Source organism: Lonchura striata, chromosome 3 (genome assembly GCF_046129695.1).
Source record: "Lonchura striata isolate bLonStr1 chromosome 3, bLonStr1.mat, whole genome shotgun sequence".
NCBI lineage: Eukaryota > Metazoa > Chordata > Aves > Passeriformes > Estrildidae > Lonchura > Lonchura striata.
The window spans coordinates 15,568,886-15,591,124 of NC_134605.1; the positions used below are offsets into that span (position 1 = coordinate 15,568,886).

The window sequence follows — 22,239 nt, forward strand, 5'->3', positions numbered from 1 at the left end:
AAGGATTAAATATAATTTGATAAAAGATTCCTGTGAGAGGTTTTGTCATATATAAGTGGGAATTACTGCCTTGGTTCCTTGGCAGATGGTCTGTGTTCCCCTATGGTCACTTTTGCCATGCCTTACAAGGATACAGAAAAGCTAGCAAGACCAGTCCTGATTTATGGACATGAGTTGATTTTCTTCATGCCACAGTAAAACTGGAAAGAAAGTAGGAGTGATATAGTTGTTGTTTTTCCATAATAAATTTGTCTCCACAGCGGATGACAAGATCAGCTGGGCTGCAAAGGTATGTGAACTCCTCTGCCTTTGTATGTTTGAGATTGTTTAATTTTTATGAAGTAGCTTTTCAAAAAAGACAGCACCTCAACAAAAAAATACTAAAAACAGATACAGAGGTTTGGAAATTCACACTTTATTCATGTCATGTATTAATTATTTTTTTCCTCCAATATAGTTATTGACTTTTGCATGTGTGCATGCTTTATCACTTGTTTTATAAAGAAGAAACACAGGAAATTAACAACAAAGCTTACATGGAATGGTAGTTTTATAAATAAGACTTCTTCTCTCTGTTTTCCAGATTCAATATTGCATAAACATGGGTGCATTTTTGGATAAACCAAAAACTGAAAAACATAATGCTCATGGTGCAGGGAATGGCTTGCGTTACGGCCTCAGCAGTATGCAGGGATGGAGAGTGGAAATGGAAGATGCTCACACAGCTGTTGTAGGTATTCCCCATGGCTTAGAGGACTGGTCCTTTTTTGCTGTCTATGATGGTCACGCGGGATCTCGTGTTGCAAATTACTGCTCCACTCACTTATTAGAACACATCACTAACAATGAAGACTTTAGGGCGACAGAAAAACCTGGATCTGCTCTTGAACCTTCAGTGGAAAATGTCAAGAGTGGAATCAGAACTGGCTTTTTGAAAATTGATGAGTATATGCGCAATTTTGCAGACCTCAGAAATGGCATGGACAGAAGTGGCTCAACAGCAGTGGGAGTTATGATTTCACCTGAGCATGTATACTTTATCAACTGTGGTGATTCACGTGCTGTTCTGTATAGGAATGGACAAGTCTGTTTTTCAACACAGGATCACAAACCTTGCAACCCGAGGGAGAAAGAGCGAATCCAGAATGCAGGAGGCAGTGTAATGATTCAGCGTGTTAATGGTTCATTGGCAGTTTCTCGAGCTCTGGGGGACTATGACTACAAATGTGTTGATGGTAAAGGCCCTACAGAACAACTTGTTTCTCCAGAGCCTGAGGTGTGTGAAATTTTAAGGGCAGAAGAAGATGAGTTTATTATCCTGGCTTGTGATGGCATCTGGGATGTAATGAGCAATGAAGAGCTCTGTGAATATGTAAAGTCTAGACTTGAAGTATCAGATGACCTGGAAACAGTGTGCAATTGGGTAGTGGACACTTGTTTACATAAGGTATGTAAGTGTTTTCCCCAAACAGCTGTCTATAGTCATCTTCTGGTTAGATGGGTACAGTGTTTTCACAGCTGTTCCTGGCCTACTGTTCCCCTTCTCCAGCTTCTTTTCCTCAAAGTTCTGTACCCATTTGACTGTATAGAAGAATATACAGCCTCACCCTATATGTTTAGAAAGGTGATGGCAATTGCAAAAATAAAGGCTGGTTTTTTTCCCCAAGTAATGCTTACATATAGTTCCATCTCTAAATGTTGATTCTAAATACAAAATTTGTAAAATTATTCTGAGCAAGGTACTTTGTGGGTTTTTTGTTCTTTGAAGTTGGGTTGCATCCTTTGCATAAAACCAGTGTTGGCACATCTCCTCTTCAAGGTGCTGTTTGTCTGTCACTTGTGCCCTCAGCTCATTGTAGCTTAGATGGAGTAACACCACCTTTGCATCTGAGCTTGCTTCCACTCCTGAAATTTAGTTTGTTTGGAACAACTACGGGGTAGTCTACATATGTTTAATAGGTATTCAATTTCCAGCATTCCATGAAAAGTGCAGCTCCTGCTAGTACAGAGTTCCTTTGTAAGGCCACAAACTAAACATGGATTTTTGAAGAATACTGAAATTCACAGTTATAATTCTGAAGGGTAAGTTGTGTGTTTTTTCCAGAAATAGGGTTGTGTTCCAGCATATACCATACAGTGTATGATTGGTTTAAATGCCAAATTGGTTTAAATTGGTTTAAATTGCTTTTCTGACAAGAACTCAACCAGCCTTGTTACAGGAGAAGATACTTTCTCAGATACTTTCAGTAAAACTGAGTGCTAACACATGTTTATTTTCCAAAGTCAGATCCTGGATCTCTGTACCAACCAGGCTGTGGCTTTTACCACATAATACTGAGTGATAGGTGTCCTTTTATGCTTGGTACAAAAGGGAATATAGGCTAACTCCTAAGCAGTATTTCTAAAGGAATTCATTCAAGTGCCAAATTCATAGTTGCTTCAGGAGAAGGATTTGTTGTGATAGATGATTAGAACTATCCAGTAGCTTGTGTTTGTACAGCAACAGCATGCAGTGACTAATAGCACTTAATATTCTACACAAAAAAAGTGGAGTTAAGATTTTAGTTTCAAACCAGTAGTTTAAATTATGTTTCTTCTGGATCCCCTTGTAAGAGACTTAGAATTGTGGTTTTAAATTTGGCTGTGAATTACAATTTTGAAAATTAAATATGAAGGGGAAAATGGTATCAGTGTGCTAGTAAGGAACTGGCATTAAAATTAGTATCTAAAAAAGCCATGGGGTGGTATTTCTGAGCACGTGATAGTCTGTATGGTTGGCTTGGCTATGGGAAACATTTATATTTTATACTTCACACACCTGTGTGACACAGGTGCATTCTGATAAACAGACTTGTAATGCATGTAATGGCTTACATGAATACCCTGCAACTAAAGCAAATTAGTTGCTTGAACTAAGTTATTCTAATAGTATAGGAGAGTATTCTGCATTTCATTTTGCTACAGGAGTTGTTTTACAATTTAGCTTAAGGTAACATTACACAACTGTTTAATTTCTGACCTGTTTTATTGATACTGTTTTTAAGTGGTTTACATGTAGATAAGTCCATTAATTATTTAGACTTCAATACTACGAATATAGAGTCAAAATCAGTCAATTAATTCTAGTGAGAGGTGTAGTTGGGACACTGAGAGGTTCTTATTGGTGAAAATACTAGATTTTCTCAGGGTTTCTTTTTTTCCCCAGGTTTATTTGTAGTACGGTATCTGGAAAAAGTACAAATGTGATTAGAGCAGAAAGATGAAAAATAAGACTGAAGATACTAACTTCTCTTTCTTTTTTTGTCACATAGGGGAGTCGTGATAACATGAGTATTGTATTAGTTTGTTTTTCAAATGCTCCTAAGGTCTCAGAGGAGGCAATGAAAAAAGATGCTGAGTTGGATAAGTACTTGGAATCACGGGTTGAAGGTAAGAAGTTTGGTTGTGATAATGAGCACAGTAGTGTCATAACTATCTTGAGCATGAAAACAAAAGCCATGAAAGACATTAATGCCACTTTTATGTTGGGTTAAATTTAGGCCTGGTTATAATTCTGAACTTTTGTATATCAGGAAGAGTGTTTTAGGCCATGTGCTTAGTTTATCCTGGTATTCTGCAAACTTTTTCTTTTTGTGAGCTCTTAAGTTTTTAGTGCGGTCTTCATAGGTTAAAATGCAACTACTGACCTTGTAGTGTGTTGTATCAGCTCAGTAAATTATGATCTTGCTATTGTCCTGCTTATGAAATATTAAAAGGGATGTACTGTTTGTACTATTTCTTCCCTTTTTCTGTGCAAGTTTTTGACAGAAAGAAAAAGCTGAACTTGGTTTTTGTGTCAATGTCCCAGTAATCCAGATGATTGGCGTAGCCACCCTAAAGTTTAATATATATATGCATGACAGTCTTCAGGTATGAGTTATCTCTGAGCACACTGCTGTTGTGTGGGGTGTGTTTTCCTCTTGTTCAAATGGGATCTAAATTGAACTGTGGTGTATATTTGTAATTTCTGTTGAGATTAGAGAGCACTAGTGGTCACTTCAAATGCTAAATCTAGGCCTGTTTCTTGGAATTTGGCTTGCATCCCAGGTTTCCTAGATGACACTAGTTAAGATAAATACCTGTTATCTTCTGTGTCAGAGTAGAGTACTTGAGCTGTTAATAGGCTCTGGGAGAGAGCCAGGAGCAGTTGCCTTCACTGTCAGTAGTCAGGTGTACACAGTGGTTACAGGTTAGTATTCCCACCTTCTTGGTGGCTGCTTTGTTACCAAACAGGTGAAAAATATATGGAACTGCAGTGGATTTTATTGCTTTTATAAGTGAATATTAATATTAATGGAAAAGCTGTCATGAAATAACTTGTGATCAGTGTGTCTGGATTAACTAATCTATTAAGTGATTATTTTTAGCTCTGTTACCACATTTAACTAAATAATACACATACAAAAAATAATTGAGAGTTTTTAGTCCAAACTGATGTGGAGACTCAAAATGATAGTTTAGCTTAAGTGCTTCAGTGAAATTAATTGCTCCAAAGCTTGAACTTCTGTTGCTTCAGCTCTTGATTTTTATTTCCCTGCTTGAGTTCCTTGTGTCATTCTGTGTTTTGCTAATTGGACAGAGTTCAAGGCCTTTAAAAGTCAAGTATTTAGCAAGAAATGACAGCATATTTGAGAAATTCTGACAAGGAGTGGAGAAAAAAAAATGAAACAGACTTCAGAAGAACTTGAAATATCTATCTGATTTTTAACAAATTTTTGCATTGATAAATTCTATGAAATTGTAATTTTGATACAGTCTCCTTAATTAAAAAAAAGAAAAAATATTGTGGGACTGCAGTTTACATTACACATGTGCCTTGAATATTATTAGTTCAGAAAGGATAAAGGCCTTAGCAAAATGTTTCAAACTACTAAGCAGCATGAGGAAAATTGGTTAGAAATATGTTGGATTTTTAAAAAATAGGATCTGATTTAAGGGTTTAAGTAGTGAGCAGGAGTACTTTTGACTTTAAAAAACCCCATGAGGGCAAGAGTATCATCTCAAGTGTCAGAGTTGGTAAAAGTTTTGGAAGGTGGAGTTTATTTTTTGTTACGACAACTGCCTTAATCAGTTTTGTATTCATCTTTTAACTTAGTGTAGAAAACAGTGTGTAAAGGAGTTGTGCCTGGAAGGTTTAAACCATCTGCAACTCTAAAAACATATAGCCTGACAGATACATTGTGACAATGATAATATGGTTTTGTTTAAAATGCCTTTCTAGAGGCTGACTCTTCCTTTCAAAAAGCAAATGATGGTGTTTGAACACAAACTAACAATAAGAACATTAAAAAAAAAATATTGAGTTAACAGCTCACAAGTTATATGCAGTTGGCTGATAGCCAGTAACAATTATATTTATACCTGTAGTAAAAACATTCTGAAAAAAATAAGGTTGTCTTGGAACTACCAAGCTGCAAAGATGGATCTTGTCAAAAATGTAAACTATGAGTTCTCTTGGATACCCTCCACTTTCACTAAGTGACTAATACAAGTCAGGGCAACATTAGAACTTAGTATAAAGTCCTCTATGACTTTCTGAAGCAATATTAGTTTGATCACTGGTGTTTGTTCTTAATGAATACATACTGTTCTGTTTCTGTTCTCTTGTGGACCTTAAATTTCAAGCTGACTGTACAAACCCATCAACCTTTTAGGCAAGAGGGTTTTTTTGGGGGGGCATTTTAAACTGTGGCTCAGGGAGAATAGCAGTGTTTTAGTCATGCTTTTGTTAGATTTTAAAAAGTAAAAAATAAGTTGAAAAGCAGTTTAATACTTGCACATGTAACATTTGTGCTCTGTACATTTGGAAGTGGAATGCTGAGATTTTGTATTTTTGTATAATGATTTGCGTTAGTTCCCTAAGATCTCTCCAGAGTTCTTAAAATAGAATGGTTGTCTTAATACTTAGAGATACTTTTTTAACAGATTGATTAATAAACAAACTCAGCAGGTCATCGTTTACAGAGATTTCTAGTGGAAGAAATATATACCAGTGCTCTGTTGCTAGTTTGGGTTTTGAGGTTGACGGAATGTGAATAACTGCATTCCAAAGCTGCCACTTGTAGAGTATACTGAAATACTTAATGAGGTTAAGCTTGTGCCTGAGTCATTTATGACTCTGAGAACAGCCCTGCTTTTGGTTTGAGTCATTTAATTGGTCCATCTCCAAAGCACAATCACAGAATTACAGGCTGATTTGGGTTGGAAGGGACCTTAAAGATCATCTAGTTCCAGTGCTACTGCCATGGACGGGGCACCTTCCACAGGTATTTTGTGCAGTAGTGGGGTTATGCTACGTCACTTTTTTCTTTCTGCCTCTTGCAAATACTTTCTGCCCTCTGTTTTTTAGAGATCCAAGGTTTGGTCCCACAATGTGAAAACTAGGCACAGAAGTCAATTCAGTTCTCTGATATGTTTCAGTATATTTGAAAGAGTGTATCAGAATTGTAGTTAAGAATAGAAAAATCACAGAACTCCACAAAACCCAAAAAAACCACTAACCCCACAAATCTTAAGTAGGGGCACATGATCTGTATAGGTTTAAACAGTCTTACTGGTAAATACTCAGTTAATCCCCTAAACTGGATGATGCATTTTACGTATGTGGAATATATACTGTGTATAAAGCTCATTTGTCATAATCTGATAGCTGAGTATGGAAGGAGGTGCTGGCACATGGAGAACTTGTAATGCTGTCTGGCTGGGGACCTGCATTATATAAAATGGAAGTTACCTGAATTTTTAAAATGCCTATCCATGAGTGAAGTGTTAGGCTTTTAGTGAAAAGTGTTTCAGAGATGAAGTAGTAGACTTTGTAGTGGACTTTCATGAATATACATATATATAATACCAGGAATTAGTCTTTAAGTGTCTGAATTATATTAGCAATGCAAAGCTAACTGTAGGGTTATTCTTAACATCATAGAGATTAAGCTGAAAATTTTGTAAATGCCCATAAATCTATTTCTGAGAACATTTGATTTCTTTCTCTGGTGGCCTTTGTCAAGCACATCCACAGTGTGTATCTGTTAACTGATGTGTAATGATAATGGGTCATGCATGCTCATTTGCTTTATTCTCGATTTTCCTTTAGGAAGTTGTTTTTTTTTTTTTAAGAGAGGAGACAGGTTCTGGATAAAATGACTCGCTCTAATACCAGGAAAATAAAAAGATAATGATTAGTTCATCTAGAATTCTTGGTTGGTCACCTTCTAGAAATGGAGAAAAGATGCTTATGGTTCAGTTCATCACTCCCTGAGAAGTTACTATGCAATATAAACATATATGTTTCTAATACCAGGAAACATACAGCAATCTTTAGCTGTGATTGCTTTCATTCCTTTTTAAGAAGATATACAACCCTTATGCTTGCAATAAATATTTAGAAATTTCTTGCATTTGTAGTTTTTCTTATTACTAATTCTTGCTATTTGTCCACTTTTCCTGTGTATAGAACCAGATGTGCTCTTGGTATAAACAGCATATTTTCATAAGAAATGTTTCCTGTCAAATGTATTTCAGCAAAATTATATTATAGGAGTACAGTTATTTCTAACTAAGTAGAACTGAACAAAAGAATGCAGTTTATAAGAGAAGTTGTGGCTAATTCGTGAATTAGTGATGAAAATCCTAAGATTCAGGCATACTTAGCTATCACTTCCTTTGCTAGCCGTGATTTATCCTTAATGGATGGATGGATGATAATACACATCAAGTTTCATGGAACAGTCTTTAATTCTAATCACTTCTAGTAGTAGTGCAGGTATCTTATTCTTTGCAAAGATTGTATGCTGCTGGCTTAAAATTGGGACTTGGAAGCGTAATAGTGCCTTATTTGTTACAAGGCAGTGTAATTATTCTACAAGTGATTGCTTTGAGGGGTTACAGATGTGCTTCATACAAAGTGGGTGAGTACCTTGCCAAGCACTTTGTTGACCTTGGTAGTCCTAAGAGAAGCCCGAAGGTCACTTGCGTCTTAGATAAGTGATAGACATGAAGAAAAGTTTAAATGCTAGGAAACTTAGGATGAAGGTGTTAGAGGTAGGTGTGCTTTTCTGCTAACTTAAGAAACTCATAAACAGCAGCTCTAAGTCAGTCATCCAAAATATAATCAATTGTAAGAAAATTAAATTATTTGTTTCTTATCTTTGGATAGGAGCCAAGATACAGACTGACTGAAGCTTTTTTAGGATGATACTTGAGAGGATTCATTCTTAATTCTTCTTAAGGAGAGTTTTATCTAGAGCAGTGTCTACAGGAAATAGCACTCCATTCCTTAATTTAGTTGATTTTCAGGAAAAATATTCTCTCAAAAATTTTCCCTTAAAAAAAAATTCCCTCTTCAAAATATTCTTTATCATCAAATCTTTTTGTGCCATGGTTGAATGAGTAGAGGCTGATGACTGGAAGCTGGTAGCATTACACCTGTGTGAATGTATACACAGATATCATTAATTCATCTTTAGAGCAACCCTGATAAAAGAGAATACATGAAGATTTACTCCAGTTCAGGCAGTTCATGTCCAAGCTAGAAAAACTTAGAAGCTATAAGCATTGGACTTGACTTGAGTTGTATGTCATCTTTGAAAACAGAATATAACTTTTAATTATTATTAAAATAAGTATTGTTAATTATTCCTCATCAGTTCCATATTGTGTTTTAGCCACTTGAGTGCTAATACTATCTTTCCATTATGTATCCTCTTGTTCGCTTGGTGGTCGAAGTGTTTGTGCACAGGAGATTCAGGCCTTTGAGGATACAAGGTGATACTCACAGGAAGTGCTCCAGAATCCCGGGGAAGCATTGGCTTTATGGCATGTAACATGTTGCACTGCAAGGGGAAGCTAACTGAAACAGACTCCCAGCTGCTGTCTTTTTCAGAGAGAACAGATTGCTGTCTCCAGGGTATTTCATTCAGTTCACAGTCTGCTTCTGAATTTCTCTTAGACAATAAGGCTTGATGCACACTGGAAAGACTATGAATTTAAGCTCTGTTCTACCATGCAAAGACTGTTAGCCTAAAATGCAAAGAATGTTTTCCTGTTTACATGTAACTTTTTCATAATGCCTCTGTTAAAAAGAAATACTATCTAATATTTCAGTGTCTTAGCCAATGAGTGGTATTAATTCAGGATTTCTTCTGTTTTTAAACTAGAAATTATGGAAAAAGCAGGTGAAGAAGGAATGCCTGATCTTGCTCATGTTATTCGTATTTTAACTGCAGAGAATATCCCTAATTTACCACCAGGAGGTGGTTTAGCTGGCAAGTGAGTACAGTACTAGAATTTCTTGAACTATTAAATTCACTGACACTCTTTCATTTAAATGTTTTAAAAATTTTCTTATTGTAATAGATATATTCAAATCAAGTTTTTAATGTTTGAACTTAGTTTAACTTTTGCAGTATATAGACATTTGTGTCATTGTTCCCATTCCAGAATGGTAAAGAGGAAACACACAATCATATTCTGGTACATAATGTATTAATTTATTATTTCTATGTGGCCATTTCAGAAAATAAAAATATATGTATTCTTGCCTTTTACTGCTTTACATTTGTTAAGAGTTATCAAACTTATCAAAATGAACATCAAAAATGCCAGGAGATCAGTTTTCCTGATGTCATGTTTTCCCAACCACTTAATGTCCATTAGAAGTTTGGAACAGTACTTATTTGCTCAGCAAACATTCTCATGAGAAAATTGTTTTTATTTGTTTAGTCTGAAACTGAATTGTGGATAACCAAGAATATTGAAATAGAATATGCATCTTAAAACGTAGCAGGAATAAACCTTCAGAAATTACATTGATTTTTCTGGGGAGCCCGATGGTGATGTTCTAGCAACCTATTACTTAAAGATTTTAATGAAAAGAACATAGGATTGCATAAACAATTGTTAATCTGGAATTCCCCAGACAGTAGAACTGATTATTGTTCCCTAGCATAGAGCATGTTGTTTCTGGAATATTTGTATTTTACAAAATAGCAAGTCCTGTCCTCTGAGCATCTGTGTGTGTGTATATATCTATTTTTATTGCATATACTTGTTAATGAGCACTGTTTGCCATGATTGTATCTCTCTGGCCTTGGAAGTATCTCTACATTCTGGGCCTTTTTCTCCACTTGTGTGCATTCCAGGCATTCAGAGAAGTTTCAGTGTACCTGTTCTTCTTGGTGCCTCCCAACTACTGTGTTTTGTTGATTTGCTCATTAATAACTACGTCATGTACTGCTGCACTATCTGGACCCCTGACATATAGATTCTGTTTTAATTTCTTGTGAATCAGGTTACGTTTTTCATGGACTTGGTTCAGAATTTGCATTTTGGTGCCTTTCTCTTCATCTTGACTTTTAAGACCCCCTGACTTCAGGGGTATACATGCAGTTTCTTTCAAGAGAATGTTATACAGTACTAAGTAACTTGTTCTCGGCCTCCGAACTTGGGACAAAGACAGGCAGTGACGTATGTAAGTTAATTTTACTTCCAGGAAATTATTGGAAGTCCTGGAAAAAAATACTGCTGCACAGCCCAAATCAATGTACTGTGTAACTTGAAACATTTGTCCTGTCAAGAGAATGTTCTTGTTCTTGAAGTCCTTATCCTGGCATGTGACCTGGGAGGTCACAAAGAAGTTACGCTTTGTGTTTGAACTCCAAGACCTTACTCAAACAGGTTGCAAAAATATCTTGTCTGTGGCTGTAATCCACGGTTTTAGCACCAAGTAAAGTTGCTCCAAATTTTTGCTATGTCTGAGCTGGAGAATTGCAATTCAGTATTAGTATGACTAGAGTATGTTTGTAAACCTTAGGAACCCTTTAAGTAGCTCCATTTATATTGGCACTGTATAATTCCTTCCTTCAGGCTTCTCACTTATGCAGAAGCCCCTGCTGGCCCACTCTTTGAGACAGGAGATGCACGGGTCAGCTGATGGTGCTCTTTTATCCTATAAAATCTTACTCTCCAAAGACTGTTTTCTGGCTTGACTCCAAACCCCTTGTGATTTCAAATGCTGCCTCAAGAATGGAGGTTTGTTGCTGAAGTAAACAAAAGCCCTGAGCTACTCTGGCACCTGGACCTTAGCAGTTCCACACAAAATCTTGCTCCTCAGTTTTTCCATCAAAGAATAGCACAGAGAAATACACTGGTAAAAGAATGAAAAGTGAATTTAAAAGAGTGGATAATTCCCAAGTAGCTTATTTTCATGTCTTTTCAAACCCACTGCAGTGGCTTCCTCCTGCTTCTGTAGCAGTTTTGCTTGGACTGTCCAGGCATTTTCTATTACATTGGAGGTGCCTTTGCTTTATGTAGTACAGATATTTAGTCAGAATTGTGCCATTCCTCTATCACTAATTGTGGAACTAAAATGGAGAGAACTTTTCTCTAGCATTGGCAAAAAGATTCAGTTTCTTTTCTCTAGTAAGATCTTCCATCAGTTGAAATGGCTCGCATACTGCCTCAAATATGCAATCTTTCCAGATTTCTTAAATATGTTCAGAAGGAGCTTCATCAAACTTGTAGCATCCTCAGTATTCTGGGACAGAAAGTTCTGTTGCATTGAGAGCCATGTGTATTTGAGACATTTGCTGCTGTTTTGACATCTGATGCCTTTGTGTTCTTTAGAAGAGTCAACAGTTGGTGCCCTCACTCTGTAAGACACAATTTTTAGAGATCTTGGTCACTTCCAGACTTAAGAGTCATAGTCCACATAACAGTTCTTCTTTGTTGAAGCTGTCAATAACTTCTATCATATTTATTATAGCTGTCTGAATACTTGCCAGTTTTAATTTTGAATTGAAGATGTGAGTACATAACCTTTTTTGCATCAGAAGTATGTTTATATGATGGGTTTTATTTTTTGTGAAGTTCTTTGTGCTTATTTTGACTGCCTGTGAAAGTGTGGCCTTAAATGGCGCTGCTACAAAAAAGTCTAGCTAGTGGCTTTTGTGCTTTAATTTCTACAGCGTGACTAGACAATAGAAAACACATCTTAGGGGTTATACACTCTGCATACCACACTTAAAAATTTTGTAGACAGGTTGTAACCTGCATATAGGTAATAAAGATGGGGGAAAACCGAACTGTCGTCAAGTTCCACATGCAGAAATAAGGCAAGAAAGCCGGCAATCTTGAAGAATTTTTTATAACAAGCAAAATGTAGATTTAAATGTTACTCTTGACAAAATCTGAGTATGCAGCTGTAAAAAAGAGTGAATCATGGAGAGAGTAAGGTAAGAAAATGGTTTTACTTTGCTCAGTCTATACAAATCTTAACCAGTTGCTAGATTCCCAAATTCTTACTGAAAGTGAGTAAAGACACAGAGTGGGTTTCATCTTTTTAAAAGGCAGATTAGAAGAAAAATACCTTAAGCACTTCAAAATGCCTACTCTAATCAAACATTTCTCAATGTTTTGAAATCCTTTGTTTTGCTTAATTTTTTTTTAAACTTCTCTTTTTAGGCGTAATATTATTGAAAATGTGTATACTAGGCTGAATCCACACAGAGACAATGAGGGGGTAAGTTCCAATTTTGATTGCTATACCTCTTAGTTAATGTGAACATCAAAGATGTCATACATTCAGCAAAAGTGTTTGTCATTGGGAATAAAATATGAGAAATACAAGATACATATTGTAATATAGTTCTTAATTTCTACCTTGCTTTGTATGGATTTGATATAGAAGTTCTTCCTCTAAAAGACAGAAAACTGACACCCAATTCTGAAAGACTTTTTAAACATCTAAATGACCACCACTTTCTCAGTCAAACCTGTGAGACAACAGTGCAGGGTTTTTCTTAACTATGGTTTATAATTGTAAAAAATTAGTAGTCAGCAGCTCCTTACTTAACTAGCTGTTATGTCTACTGTCCAGAAGTGTAGTACAAGAGAGGGCAAACACACTTCCTGTTGTCTTCTGTAAGAAGGCCTCAGTACACTAAATATAAAAGATTACAAAACTAATATTGACTATTTTCATAGCATTTACACTATCTTTTCATGTCCTATCTCTACTGGTCTAAGGAAAAATAATTTTAGATTACTTCAGTTATGATTTCTAAAATGGCTTACATTCTTCTTCTCATTTCCTATGAAGTTGAATTTTAAATAGTATGTTGAAGTCTGGTTTATTGTATCTCTAAGCCTGATTATTAGGTAGCTCTTAATATGAATGTAAGCAATAACTGGTGTTTCTATCAATTGTGGTTAAATTTGTTTAGAAACTGTGGAAAACTGAAGAACTGATAAAAAACATCAGTGCTTTTACACATAGTCATTTCCTGTACAGTTTGTGAATTGTTTTGTGGAAATACCATTCCTATCTAGTAAATCCTTTGCAATATTTTTTTTCTTCTGAAATGTCTACAAGGCCCTCAGTCACGTAGTTATTACAGTGAATGGTGTTGCACTTGAAATACCTTGAAAATATCAATTGCACACCTTGAGTTAGTAAATATGCAGTCTCATCACAGTTGTTACTGTGTCTTTTCCATTGTTCTCTTCTCTTACCTGCTTATATTTGATTTATTATCTTCAGTTAGAAAGCTTGTGTGGGTGGAAGGGGCCACTATTCTGTTAGCATACAAATTGAGAAGAAATATGTTAACTTGTTAATTTGTTAGGATTTGTTCCTTTGTCTAGTTTGAAAGTGATAGGATATACTTTTCTTCATTTCACTTTCAAGAAATTGTGCAACAATACCCCAAACCAAGATACACAAAATTTTCCTCTTTTCAGCTTCTTTAGTCTTTCACAAAACTCTGCACCTTAACCAGCCTGCTACTACTTTTTGTGCTTAGCCAGAACTTCCCTTGCTTTTTGGGGAAAAGTTACTGGTATATATGGCTTATTTAAAAATAAAATAAAAATTAAAACAGTATAGGTATTACAAATTAAATGGTATTATAAGAAAAAAATCCTGAATGTTTGTCTAATGGTTACATTTTAGAAATGTTACATGCCGTAGTTGCATTTATGATGCATCTGTTTTAAGTCTAGATTTACTTCTCAATAGCTGTGCAAGTTTGCTGAAAGTCCTAATACATAGTACAGCATCTGTTTGTCTATTGCCTCCTTTCAGGAAATGTTTGTGCCTCATCCATTTTAATTTAATAAAATGAGGTAGCTAACCTAAATATGCATTTTGCTCATAAGAGAATATGCCATTAACAGCTTTGACCTTTCTTGCCATTAAAATCCCTGAGTAGTTGGTTTAGGTTTTAATTTGGTTTCTTAAAAAAAAGCAGATTGCAGTCTGCTTCCTAAATTTTTCTTATGTTGATATAGAAGTGCAAATCTCAGATATGTGTTTTAAATAGAATGGTTTAAATTCTAGTTTGAACTTGGGATAGCATGTCATTTGCCCATCAGGACCTTTGTTCTTTTCACTCCAAGTGGTACTAGCCCAGAGTGGTTTGAGAGGATGAACTCTCCCTTGGTGAAGGATACAATTCCTGTTTGCATCCTCCCAGCAAGTTATCTTAATGTCCTTGAAGTGGATGAATCTAGTGGGCCTCATCTGTAGCACAAATGAAAACATTACTTCCTTTCTGGTGTTGCTCATTTTCAGGTGTATGTGTGGTGATCTTGTAGCCTCTGAACTGAGTACTGTAGCATCCAGAGACGTGAAGGGAATGAAGCTGTTCAGTTATTCAGTATCAGACTCTTCAGAATGTCTGTGCACAGTGATGATGTTGCTACACTTCTCACATTAAAGCAGGAAGCGAAGGCAGGAAGGAAACATACAGTATATCCCAATGAAGACACTGCCAAGTGAGATTGAAATCTGGCCAATGATGCTCCTGTTTAAACTAGTATGAGGCAAGAGCAGATGTTCATATGAAAACTTAGGTACTAGGGACATGGATGCTGAGTCTGCAGAGCACAAAGGCACACTTGACTTGTGCCTAAACATCCTTCTGTGTGTGGTTAGCAGTGCACCCATGTCTGCTGAGAAGGGTGTTGTGAAGAACACTTGCCTTACTGACTGGAAACTCTGCCTGTGGCAGTCATCTTCCATCTCACGGTTGTATGTGAGACCAGAGCAGTTTTTATCATGGCAAAATTGTGATGTTGTTAGTTTCTAAAATATTAAGGTAAATTACTAAAAAAAAAACCCTCCAAACCACACAAACAACAACCCAAACAGTCAGATTAACTTTTGCAGTTGAGAATATGGCTTCCTTCTAAAGACTATACATTTTTAGCATCTAACAATTTTAAAATAGTTACTGTGAGTTCATGTGAACTGGAACATAATAGCTTGCAAGATAGTTCTTACTATATAAATTAAAACCTTGGTTTTATCTGTTTCTAGGTTAGCTTTGTTTTATTCAGCACTGTAAACATTTCAGGTAGTGTTGCACTTGGATTTTGTTTTTTGTTTATCCAAACTAGTAATAGTAGATTTTTATTCTTCACATGTGCATTTTCTGAGAAACCTTAACATAGAGCTTAAGTAAGGAAATGTCATGCAGAGCAAGAGTCTGAGAAAGAAAAGAATCCTTACTTACAGCAGTATCCAGAGATCACTAGTCTGTCTTGAGGGCATAGCAGTCCTAAGTTTTTTCTGCTAGGAATCTCAGCAGATTACAAGTATTTTATAAATCCAGGGCTAGAGAGAGCCCTGCACTGTGGCCACAATGAACAACTTTACCATTGTTTGAGCAGAGACTAATGATATAAATGTGGTGGCTTGTGCCTTTACAAATATGAGTGAAAGCACAGAAATCTGTTAGGTCTTGGAGCCTGATGCTTTCAGATCTTTAAAGGGACTTGAAAATAATGTTTTCATAGGTAAATAATTGTTAGTAGTGTGATGTCACCATACCACTGAAGAGTTGTTTTACTTCCTGTGCTAAAGTACTACTCTTTCTCTGTGACTCTGACCACTTAATTTTTTTGATATGTTCCTAAGACTAGGAGACTAGTATCCAATTAGACTACTGTATGTATATATCCTTAAACACAAGAAACAATGTTAAAATTACAGTGTTAATAGTTTCAGTGGCATTTGCTTAAAGCTGCCTTTGAGCATCTTAGTTGAAATCCATCGTGCTTCTCTCTTTTTTTTACTAATAATACACTTTGGCAGTTGGCTGAACCAAATCATATGCCATTAGGGGCTGCTACAGTTAAAAAAATGTAAATGGACACAACTCTTACATCATTCTCACAACATACATAATACATAGCAGTCCTTTTCATATATATGATTTAATAGCACAAAACTTGTGTAAAAATTGTGAATGCTCATGTTGAATATAGCTAGCACAAATTTATTCCTGATTTTGTGGTCAGTAGCACTTCAGTTGAATTGAAATGGGAAGGAAGGCAAATGCTACTTTGCACAATAACCATAGTTTTCAGGGACCTGTTCTAGCCACACATCATTAGAGAGAAATTTCTGTCTATGTAGCGTATAATACATAAAAGAGGCAATTTCTGTCCTACTGTCTGTGGGGTTTCTTGTCTGTTAGCACTGAGGGACAGAAGGGAAGCACAAAATAGCCTGCTGTAAAATAGGGTGCAATGCCATGCAGGATGTGAGTTTGAATATCAAACACTAACAGCATTGCTAATTCAACTCCTACCAGCATTTGAATTGCTTAGGAGCCTCAGGGCTGCCATTATATTGCTTATTGCTTCTACTCTTCAGTGTTGCATGGAGCAAAATTATTCACTTCAGTCTGCCAAAGGAATTTTTAAAGATCTTGGTATTGTGAAATGTGGAAATTTCAGGGTGTATGTGTGCTAATGTCAACCTCAGAGCAAAACTGATGGAGTAGACAAAATATGGAATTTAAATGTTCCCTGAATTTAAAAAAACTGGAAGTCTTCAGCTATGTTGCACTGATTAATATTAGCTAGGTATATACATAACTCAGTTTTTTTCTTTGTCAAACCAAGAAACAGGGTACATCTGTAGCCTCTTCTTGGTGCCCTGGGTTTTCTCTGACATTGTGCTTATAAGGTATCAAAGCAGTTCCATTTCATGCATTAAAACTATCTCCTTTATCTTGCTTCTCTCTGTGCTCTTGAAGTCAAGAGAATATTGAATTCTTGAATATTTCCTTGAATATTTTCATATTTGAATTTGAATATGCTAGTACATGGGAGTCAAAACATCTCCAACTAAGACTAGCAAACCTCTGTGGAAGTATGTCTCTTATTTCCTAAACAAATTAAACTTAGAAGGATGCCATTGCATGCAGTAATACTCTTTTTTGTGGTAAAATTGTCTCCATTTTAACTTGGAATGTGCCAGTCAGTCTTGAGGCTTTTATTGTAGCAACATGACCGTAGAGCATGCAAAATCTTACTGATCCCAAGGTATTTTCTCAATACTGCTATTAAGCTTGTAAATGAATGACAGCAGTACTTGTAGTTAGGAAGCGTTTGGACTACATGACAATAAAATGAGGTCAGCATGAAAACAAGGCAGTCTGGATTGTGCTTCTGATGTCTTGCAAAATCTGCCAGCTTCCAGAGATAGTTTCATTTGTCTAGATTGATAAGTTACTAGATAGTAATAATTTAAAATGTACTGTTCCCTTAAAGCAACAGTACTGCTTTAGCACTTGAAAGTGAAAATACCTCATATCAGTATCAAAGCATTGTAAGTCTATCACCAAAAAACAGAACATATTTTTTAGCTGAAGGCTTGTAACCAAGTAGGTGATTTGCTGAGGAGACTTCCATTCCTTAATCAGCACTCAGCGATCAGATTTTGTACTGTAGGTTCTTAGGTTTGACATTAAATAACTGTTCTACCTGCTGATTTTTCCAGGCAATACACAATCTGCTCAAAGCATTCCCCATGCTCATGGGTAGCTGCTTGCTTTTCTGCCAGCATTGTGCATGCAAAAATCAGAATGTTCACTGGGACACTGAGCATTTGTTTTGATGTGATGCTTTAACTAAACTACTGTCAGTACTGTTACCTGTTGTTTTTCACACAACTGTGCTGCTACTGGCTGTGCAGAAATTCACAATTAAATATATTGACCTGGTGGCTAAAGAAGCTCAAATTTTCCACTGATAAATGACCAAAGCTGGGGGGGGGGATCATCTGCATTTATCAAAGACATTTGAAATAAATATGGAGTTAATTGGGAGGAGGTACTTTGACTGGCTCAAAATGAATTGAAATTATTAAAAATGCTGGTTTCATAGTTAGAATTTCTTAAAAGGATGAACATGGAATACATTTTTCTGAGTTGTATGTTGCTAATAAGGTGTTTCTAATTCAAATAGAGAGCTGTTTTCTCAGTTTGAAAAAAAAGATTTGTTTTTCGGTTTGCTTTTTTATTTATTTATTTTTTTTAATATGGTTAGAAAAACTTTTAGTTTAACCACTGATCTTTTTGGGGTGTTGAATCTCAACCGAAGGAGCCCGGCGCGGCCGAGGAAGGCGGAACGCAGGGGAGGTTGGCGGAGGCGCTGAGGCAGATGCGGATTAATCACAGGGGCAACTACCGCCACCTGCTGGAGGAGATGCTGGCCGGGTTCCGCCTGGCGCCGCCGCGCGGGCCGGGCCCGCCGCAGGACGCCGCGGCCGCCGCGCCGGCCCCGCGCCCGGCCCCGCGCAGCGAGCGCGGCGGGCAGCAGCGCTCCTGACACCGCGGCCTTGCTCTAGTTGTGCTGCACACTGTTTATACGGAGCTCCTACTTCCTTACGAGTTCAACCGCTCTGGGATTTCACAGTTATTGCACCCTAGGTTGTGTAGCAAGATTTAACTTCCCATTTGAGATTTCGATCTTTTTTCAAATCCTGTGTCGCCAACAACAGGAACTTAACAGGAGTATGCAAAAAGCCGTTTTAAAACTTATTATTTTGAGAACATTATTAAATAATAGTTTTGATGGTAATGTTTGCGCATTGTAAAGTAATTTACATCTTAGTTGTATTTTTGTTCAATTTAGTTGAATTATACAAATTACTCAGTTTTGATTTTTCCCCCACCATAATGTACTGCATGTTTGTGTTTGGTTTGTATATAATTTCTATTACAGCTAAATTAGAAAAGCTGTTACATTTTAGGTTGTCACTTATTAAATGTTTGATTTCTTTTTTTTGGTTCACATTGTATCCAGTGTTCATCATAAATACTGTTTTTCTAGACAACTTCTCAGGTTGTAGCATAGCGTATATCTAGAAATGAAAATGTACTTTAAATTTAGTACCTAGTGTCAAGTTACAATAATTTGTGATCAAGTGAAAATAAAGAATATGCTGTGGAATAATATCTGTATGCATATTGACTCTTAAGCAATAAACTTTGAGGTGTTATTACTCTGACATGACTTGAAACTTTTCATAGCTTCTGATGTAAACTCATGGTGTTCTTTAGTTTTTACAAAGCTTTGAGTTACTTTGGGTTTGGAGCATTTGTCCTGTATTTGGACAACATTTCTCAGGTTCAAGCTAAACATCAGCCATATAAATGAATAAACTATTCTTCTAAAATCTGCCTTCTGCCAAATCTTTTCCTTGTCTCTTGGGGTATGACACATAATTGTACATCCATTTGGGTAGGTCAATGCTAATAACTGGGACTTTGCAGTAGTGGTAGCTCATCTGCTAATAAGTGAAATCTGGAAGTCTTGTGTCAGTTGTCAGTGCATAACATAACATGTGCACAAAAATTCAATTGTTCAAAATAGGTACAAATTCTGCTGCCTTAATGAAAATGACCCTACAGGAATTTCTTTTGGACCAGGAGTACCTGAGAAGCTGAATTGCATACTATTTTGTAGAGCCTTTTTTTGGTTTGTAGTCCACAGATGTTGTAATGATTTAGTAAAATTTTAGGTAAATCTTGGTTTTCGGTCATTCTGCTGTAAGAGCTTTACTGGATTCGTGTTTTTTATAAAAGTAAATTCTGTCTTGATGTTGACAAACAGGAAATCTTTGTGTGTGGAAGTGGGCAGGTATGGAAAACAAGGAAAATGTTTTCTATCTTGTGCTAGTATTCTTAATTATGCCACTGAAATCCAAAGTGCAACAAAATGTTTTCATTTGTATTGGTGAGTAGTAATGTTTCTCCCTCTTCTTTTCCTGTAGGGTTCTGGAGATCTAGAAGATCCGTGGTAGCCTTACAAATCTGCTAAAATGCTTTTGATTCTGAAAGGGGGAAAAAAACTTTTAAATCTGATTTCTTCAATACAAGGGAAAATTTCTGGTGGATTTCCAACATTTTGTGAAATGGGCAGAAAGATATTAGAATTTTCCATCATTTGTTCATTTTTGTGTTTTCCGATATTGCCACTCTTAGCATTGCCTGTACTACAGTATTTTTACCAGCCTCAGGCATACTGATTACGTCTGTAATGAACTTTGGCCCTAAAAAAGAAGGAAGGAAAGAATATTCTCTCAGCAGATCGGTGTGTGTACCTGAGGTGCACGGGATGGTAGGTGTACTCTGAAGATACACTGTGGCTAAATGCAACATGCAACACACAAGCATGAGAGAGAGTACAAGTAATTGTTTGGGATGTTTCTTATTTCACTTTACCAAGTTGGAAGGCTTTGCAGCTCTGTGGCTTGGAAGTAATTTCAATTGGGCAATACGCTATCAGATTTTTTTTTTTTTTTTTTTTTTAAATTTTCCAGTTTTACCTGTATTACCAGACCGTTAGGTTTCCCTGCGGTGTCCAAATTGTGATACGTTGCCTACTGCTTGCTTGAAGATAAGTGTATTTGGCAATAATATATGAAGATTCTAGGCATCTAAAACCAGTAAGAATTTTACGCATGTGTACAACACACCCTTCAACTCTTGCTAGAGAAAATCTTTTTGAAAAAAACAAACTGGTGAATTTATAGTTAGTAGTGACTTGCTTTGACATCTCTCACAGCTGCAGGTTTTTTTAAAAATGCTGAAAATTTGCCTTTATTATAATGTAAATTGTGATTATTTTTTTGTTCTATATGTGGTTTTCTATAGTTTTTTGATTTTTTTTTCAGCTTAAGATACAGACAGAAGTCTTGTGTAATATGGGTATAATTTTTAATTGTTTGCATTATTTTCGAAGTTCAAATTATCACTTTGAGATTACTATAAATACACTTAAAATTATCTATTTTAAATTAAGAAAATATTAGAGATATTTTCATGGGTTCAATGACCTTTCATTTTATAAGCAATGGGCATGGTACAGAGTGGCTGTCATGTAAGGTACTTGAAGATTCTTAGTTTAATTCTATTTTTGCAATAACCTTGACTTTTTTTCTGACTTCTTTGAGTTGTGCATGTAATGAGTCCAGTAAATGCTGAAAATGGGGAAGAGTAAAGTATTTATCTAAAATAAAAGCTATTGGGGAGGGGAAACAATGAATGTATCCATCTGTACATGATTTACATGCTGTGGATGCCTTGTAAACATTTTCCTATTTGTTTAAACTGTGTTTCAGCGAGGATGTAATTGCCCTTGTGTGTAGTTTTAAGCTAATGACAGTCCATCAACTGGTTTTGTGTGAAATTAAATTCATGGTATTTTTCTGTAACTTTATCCCCATGGTGAGTCTGTAAAAAATCACATGCTCTTTCATACTGATGCCGAAGGCCAGCTTTTCCAGTCATTTTGATTCACTGTGTATCTGATTTATTATTTTTTTTGGTCTAGAGAGGATTATTGCCACAGTATATTTTATTTATTCATTAGATTTTAGCCTTGTAAGTTAAAGTGTTTTAAATGATGATGTTAACAGGTATTTGTCCCTTTACTGGTTTTTTTGGGGTTGTTAAAAGACAGGGAATGAAGAATGCAAAATGGTTTATTGTTCAGACTGTCCGCTCTGGTCCAACCCTGTACTGATAGTACCTTCCCAGTATGATATTGTGATGTTTCATACAATACAGTGAACATAACCAACTTGTTATCTTCAATAAAGGATTGCTAAAACAGTGTGACATGCTTTCTGTTTTCTTGGGAAGGACTTGCTAAGAGGATGCACGTGTTCCATATGAAAAGATAACCTAGTAAGACTTATGAGGTCTCTTAGTTGATGGGTTTCTGGTTGTTCTGTAGCAGATGTGCCCCTTCGCCTCAGAAAAGCACAAGTGTCAAAAGTGGGATTCTCTGGGGAGTAAGGAAAGGGCAAATCCCCATCCCAAATTTAGCTGGAGTCTTAGTCCAGAATGGGAGAGCATTCATTTAAAGACTAAAAATTCAGATTAAACTAGACTTTATGGGTCA

The 22,239-nt window shown here is 36.2% G+C and overlaps 1 protein-coding gene across 1 annotated transcript in view; it reads left to right on the forward strand.

Moving 5' to 3' along the window:
- Window positions 1-21,950, forward strand: part of PPM1B (protein phosphatase, Mg2+/Mn2+ dependent 1B) — a 59,459-nt gene extending 37,509 nt beyond the window's left edge. Inside the window, exons 3-7 of the mRNA XM_021526452.3 lie at window positions 584-1,447; window positions 3,312-3,429; window positions 9,195-9,306; window positions 12,499-12,556; window positions 20,105-21,950. Of these exons, the coding sequence (XP_021382127.1) occupies window positions 602-1,447; window positions 3,312-3,429; window positions 9,195-9,306; window positions 12,499-12,556; window positions 20,105-20,134 (1,164 nt within the window). The 5' untranslated portion in view covers window positions 584-601 and the 3' untranslated portion in view covers window positions 20,135-21,950. The remainder of the gene's footprint in view (window positions 1-583; window positions 1,448-3,311; window positions 3,430-9,194; window positions 9,307-12,498; window positions 12,557-20,104) is intronic.
- Window positions 21,951-22,239: the final 289 nt, after the last annotated feature.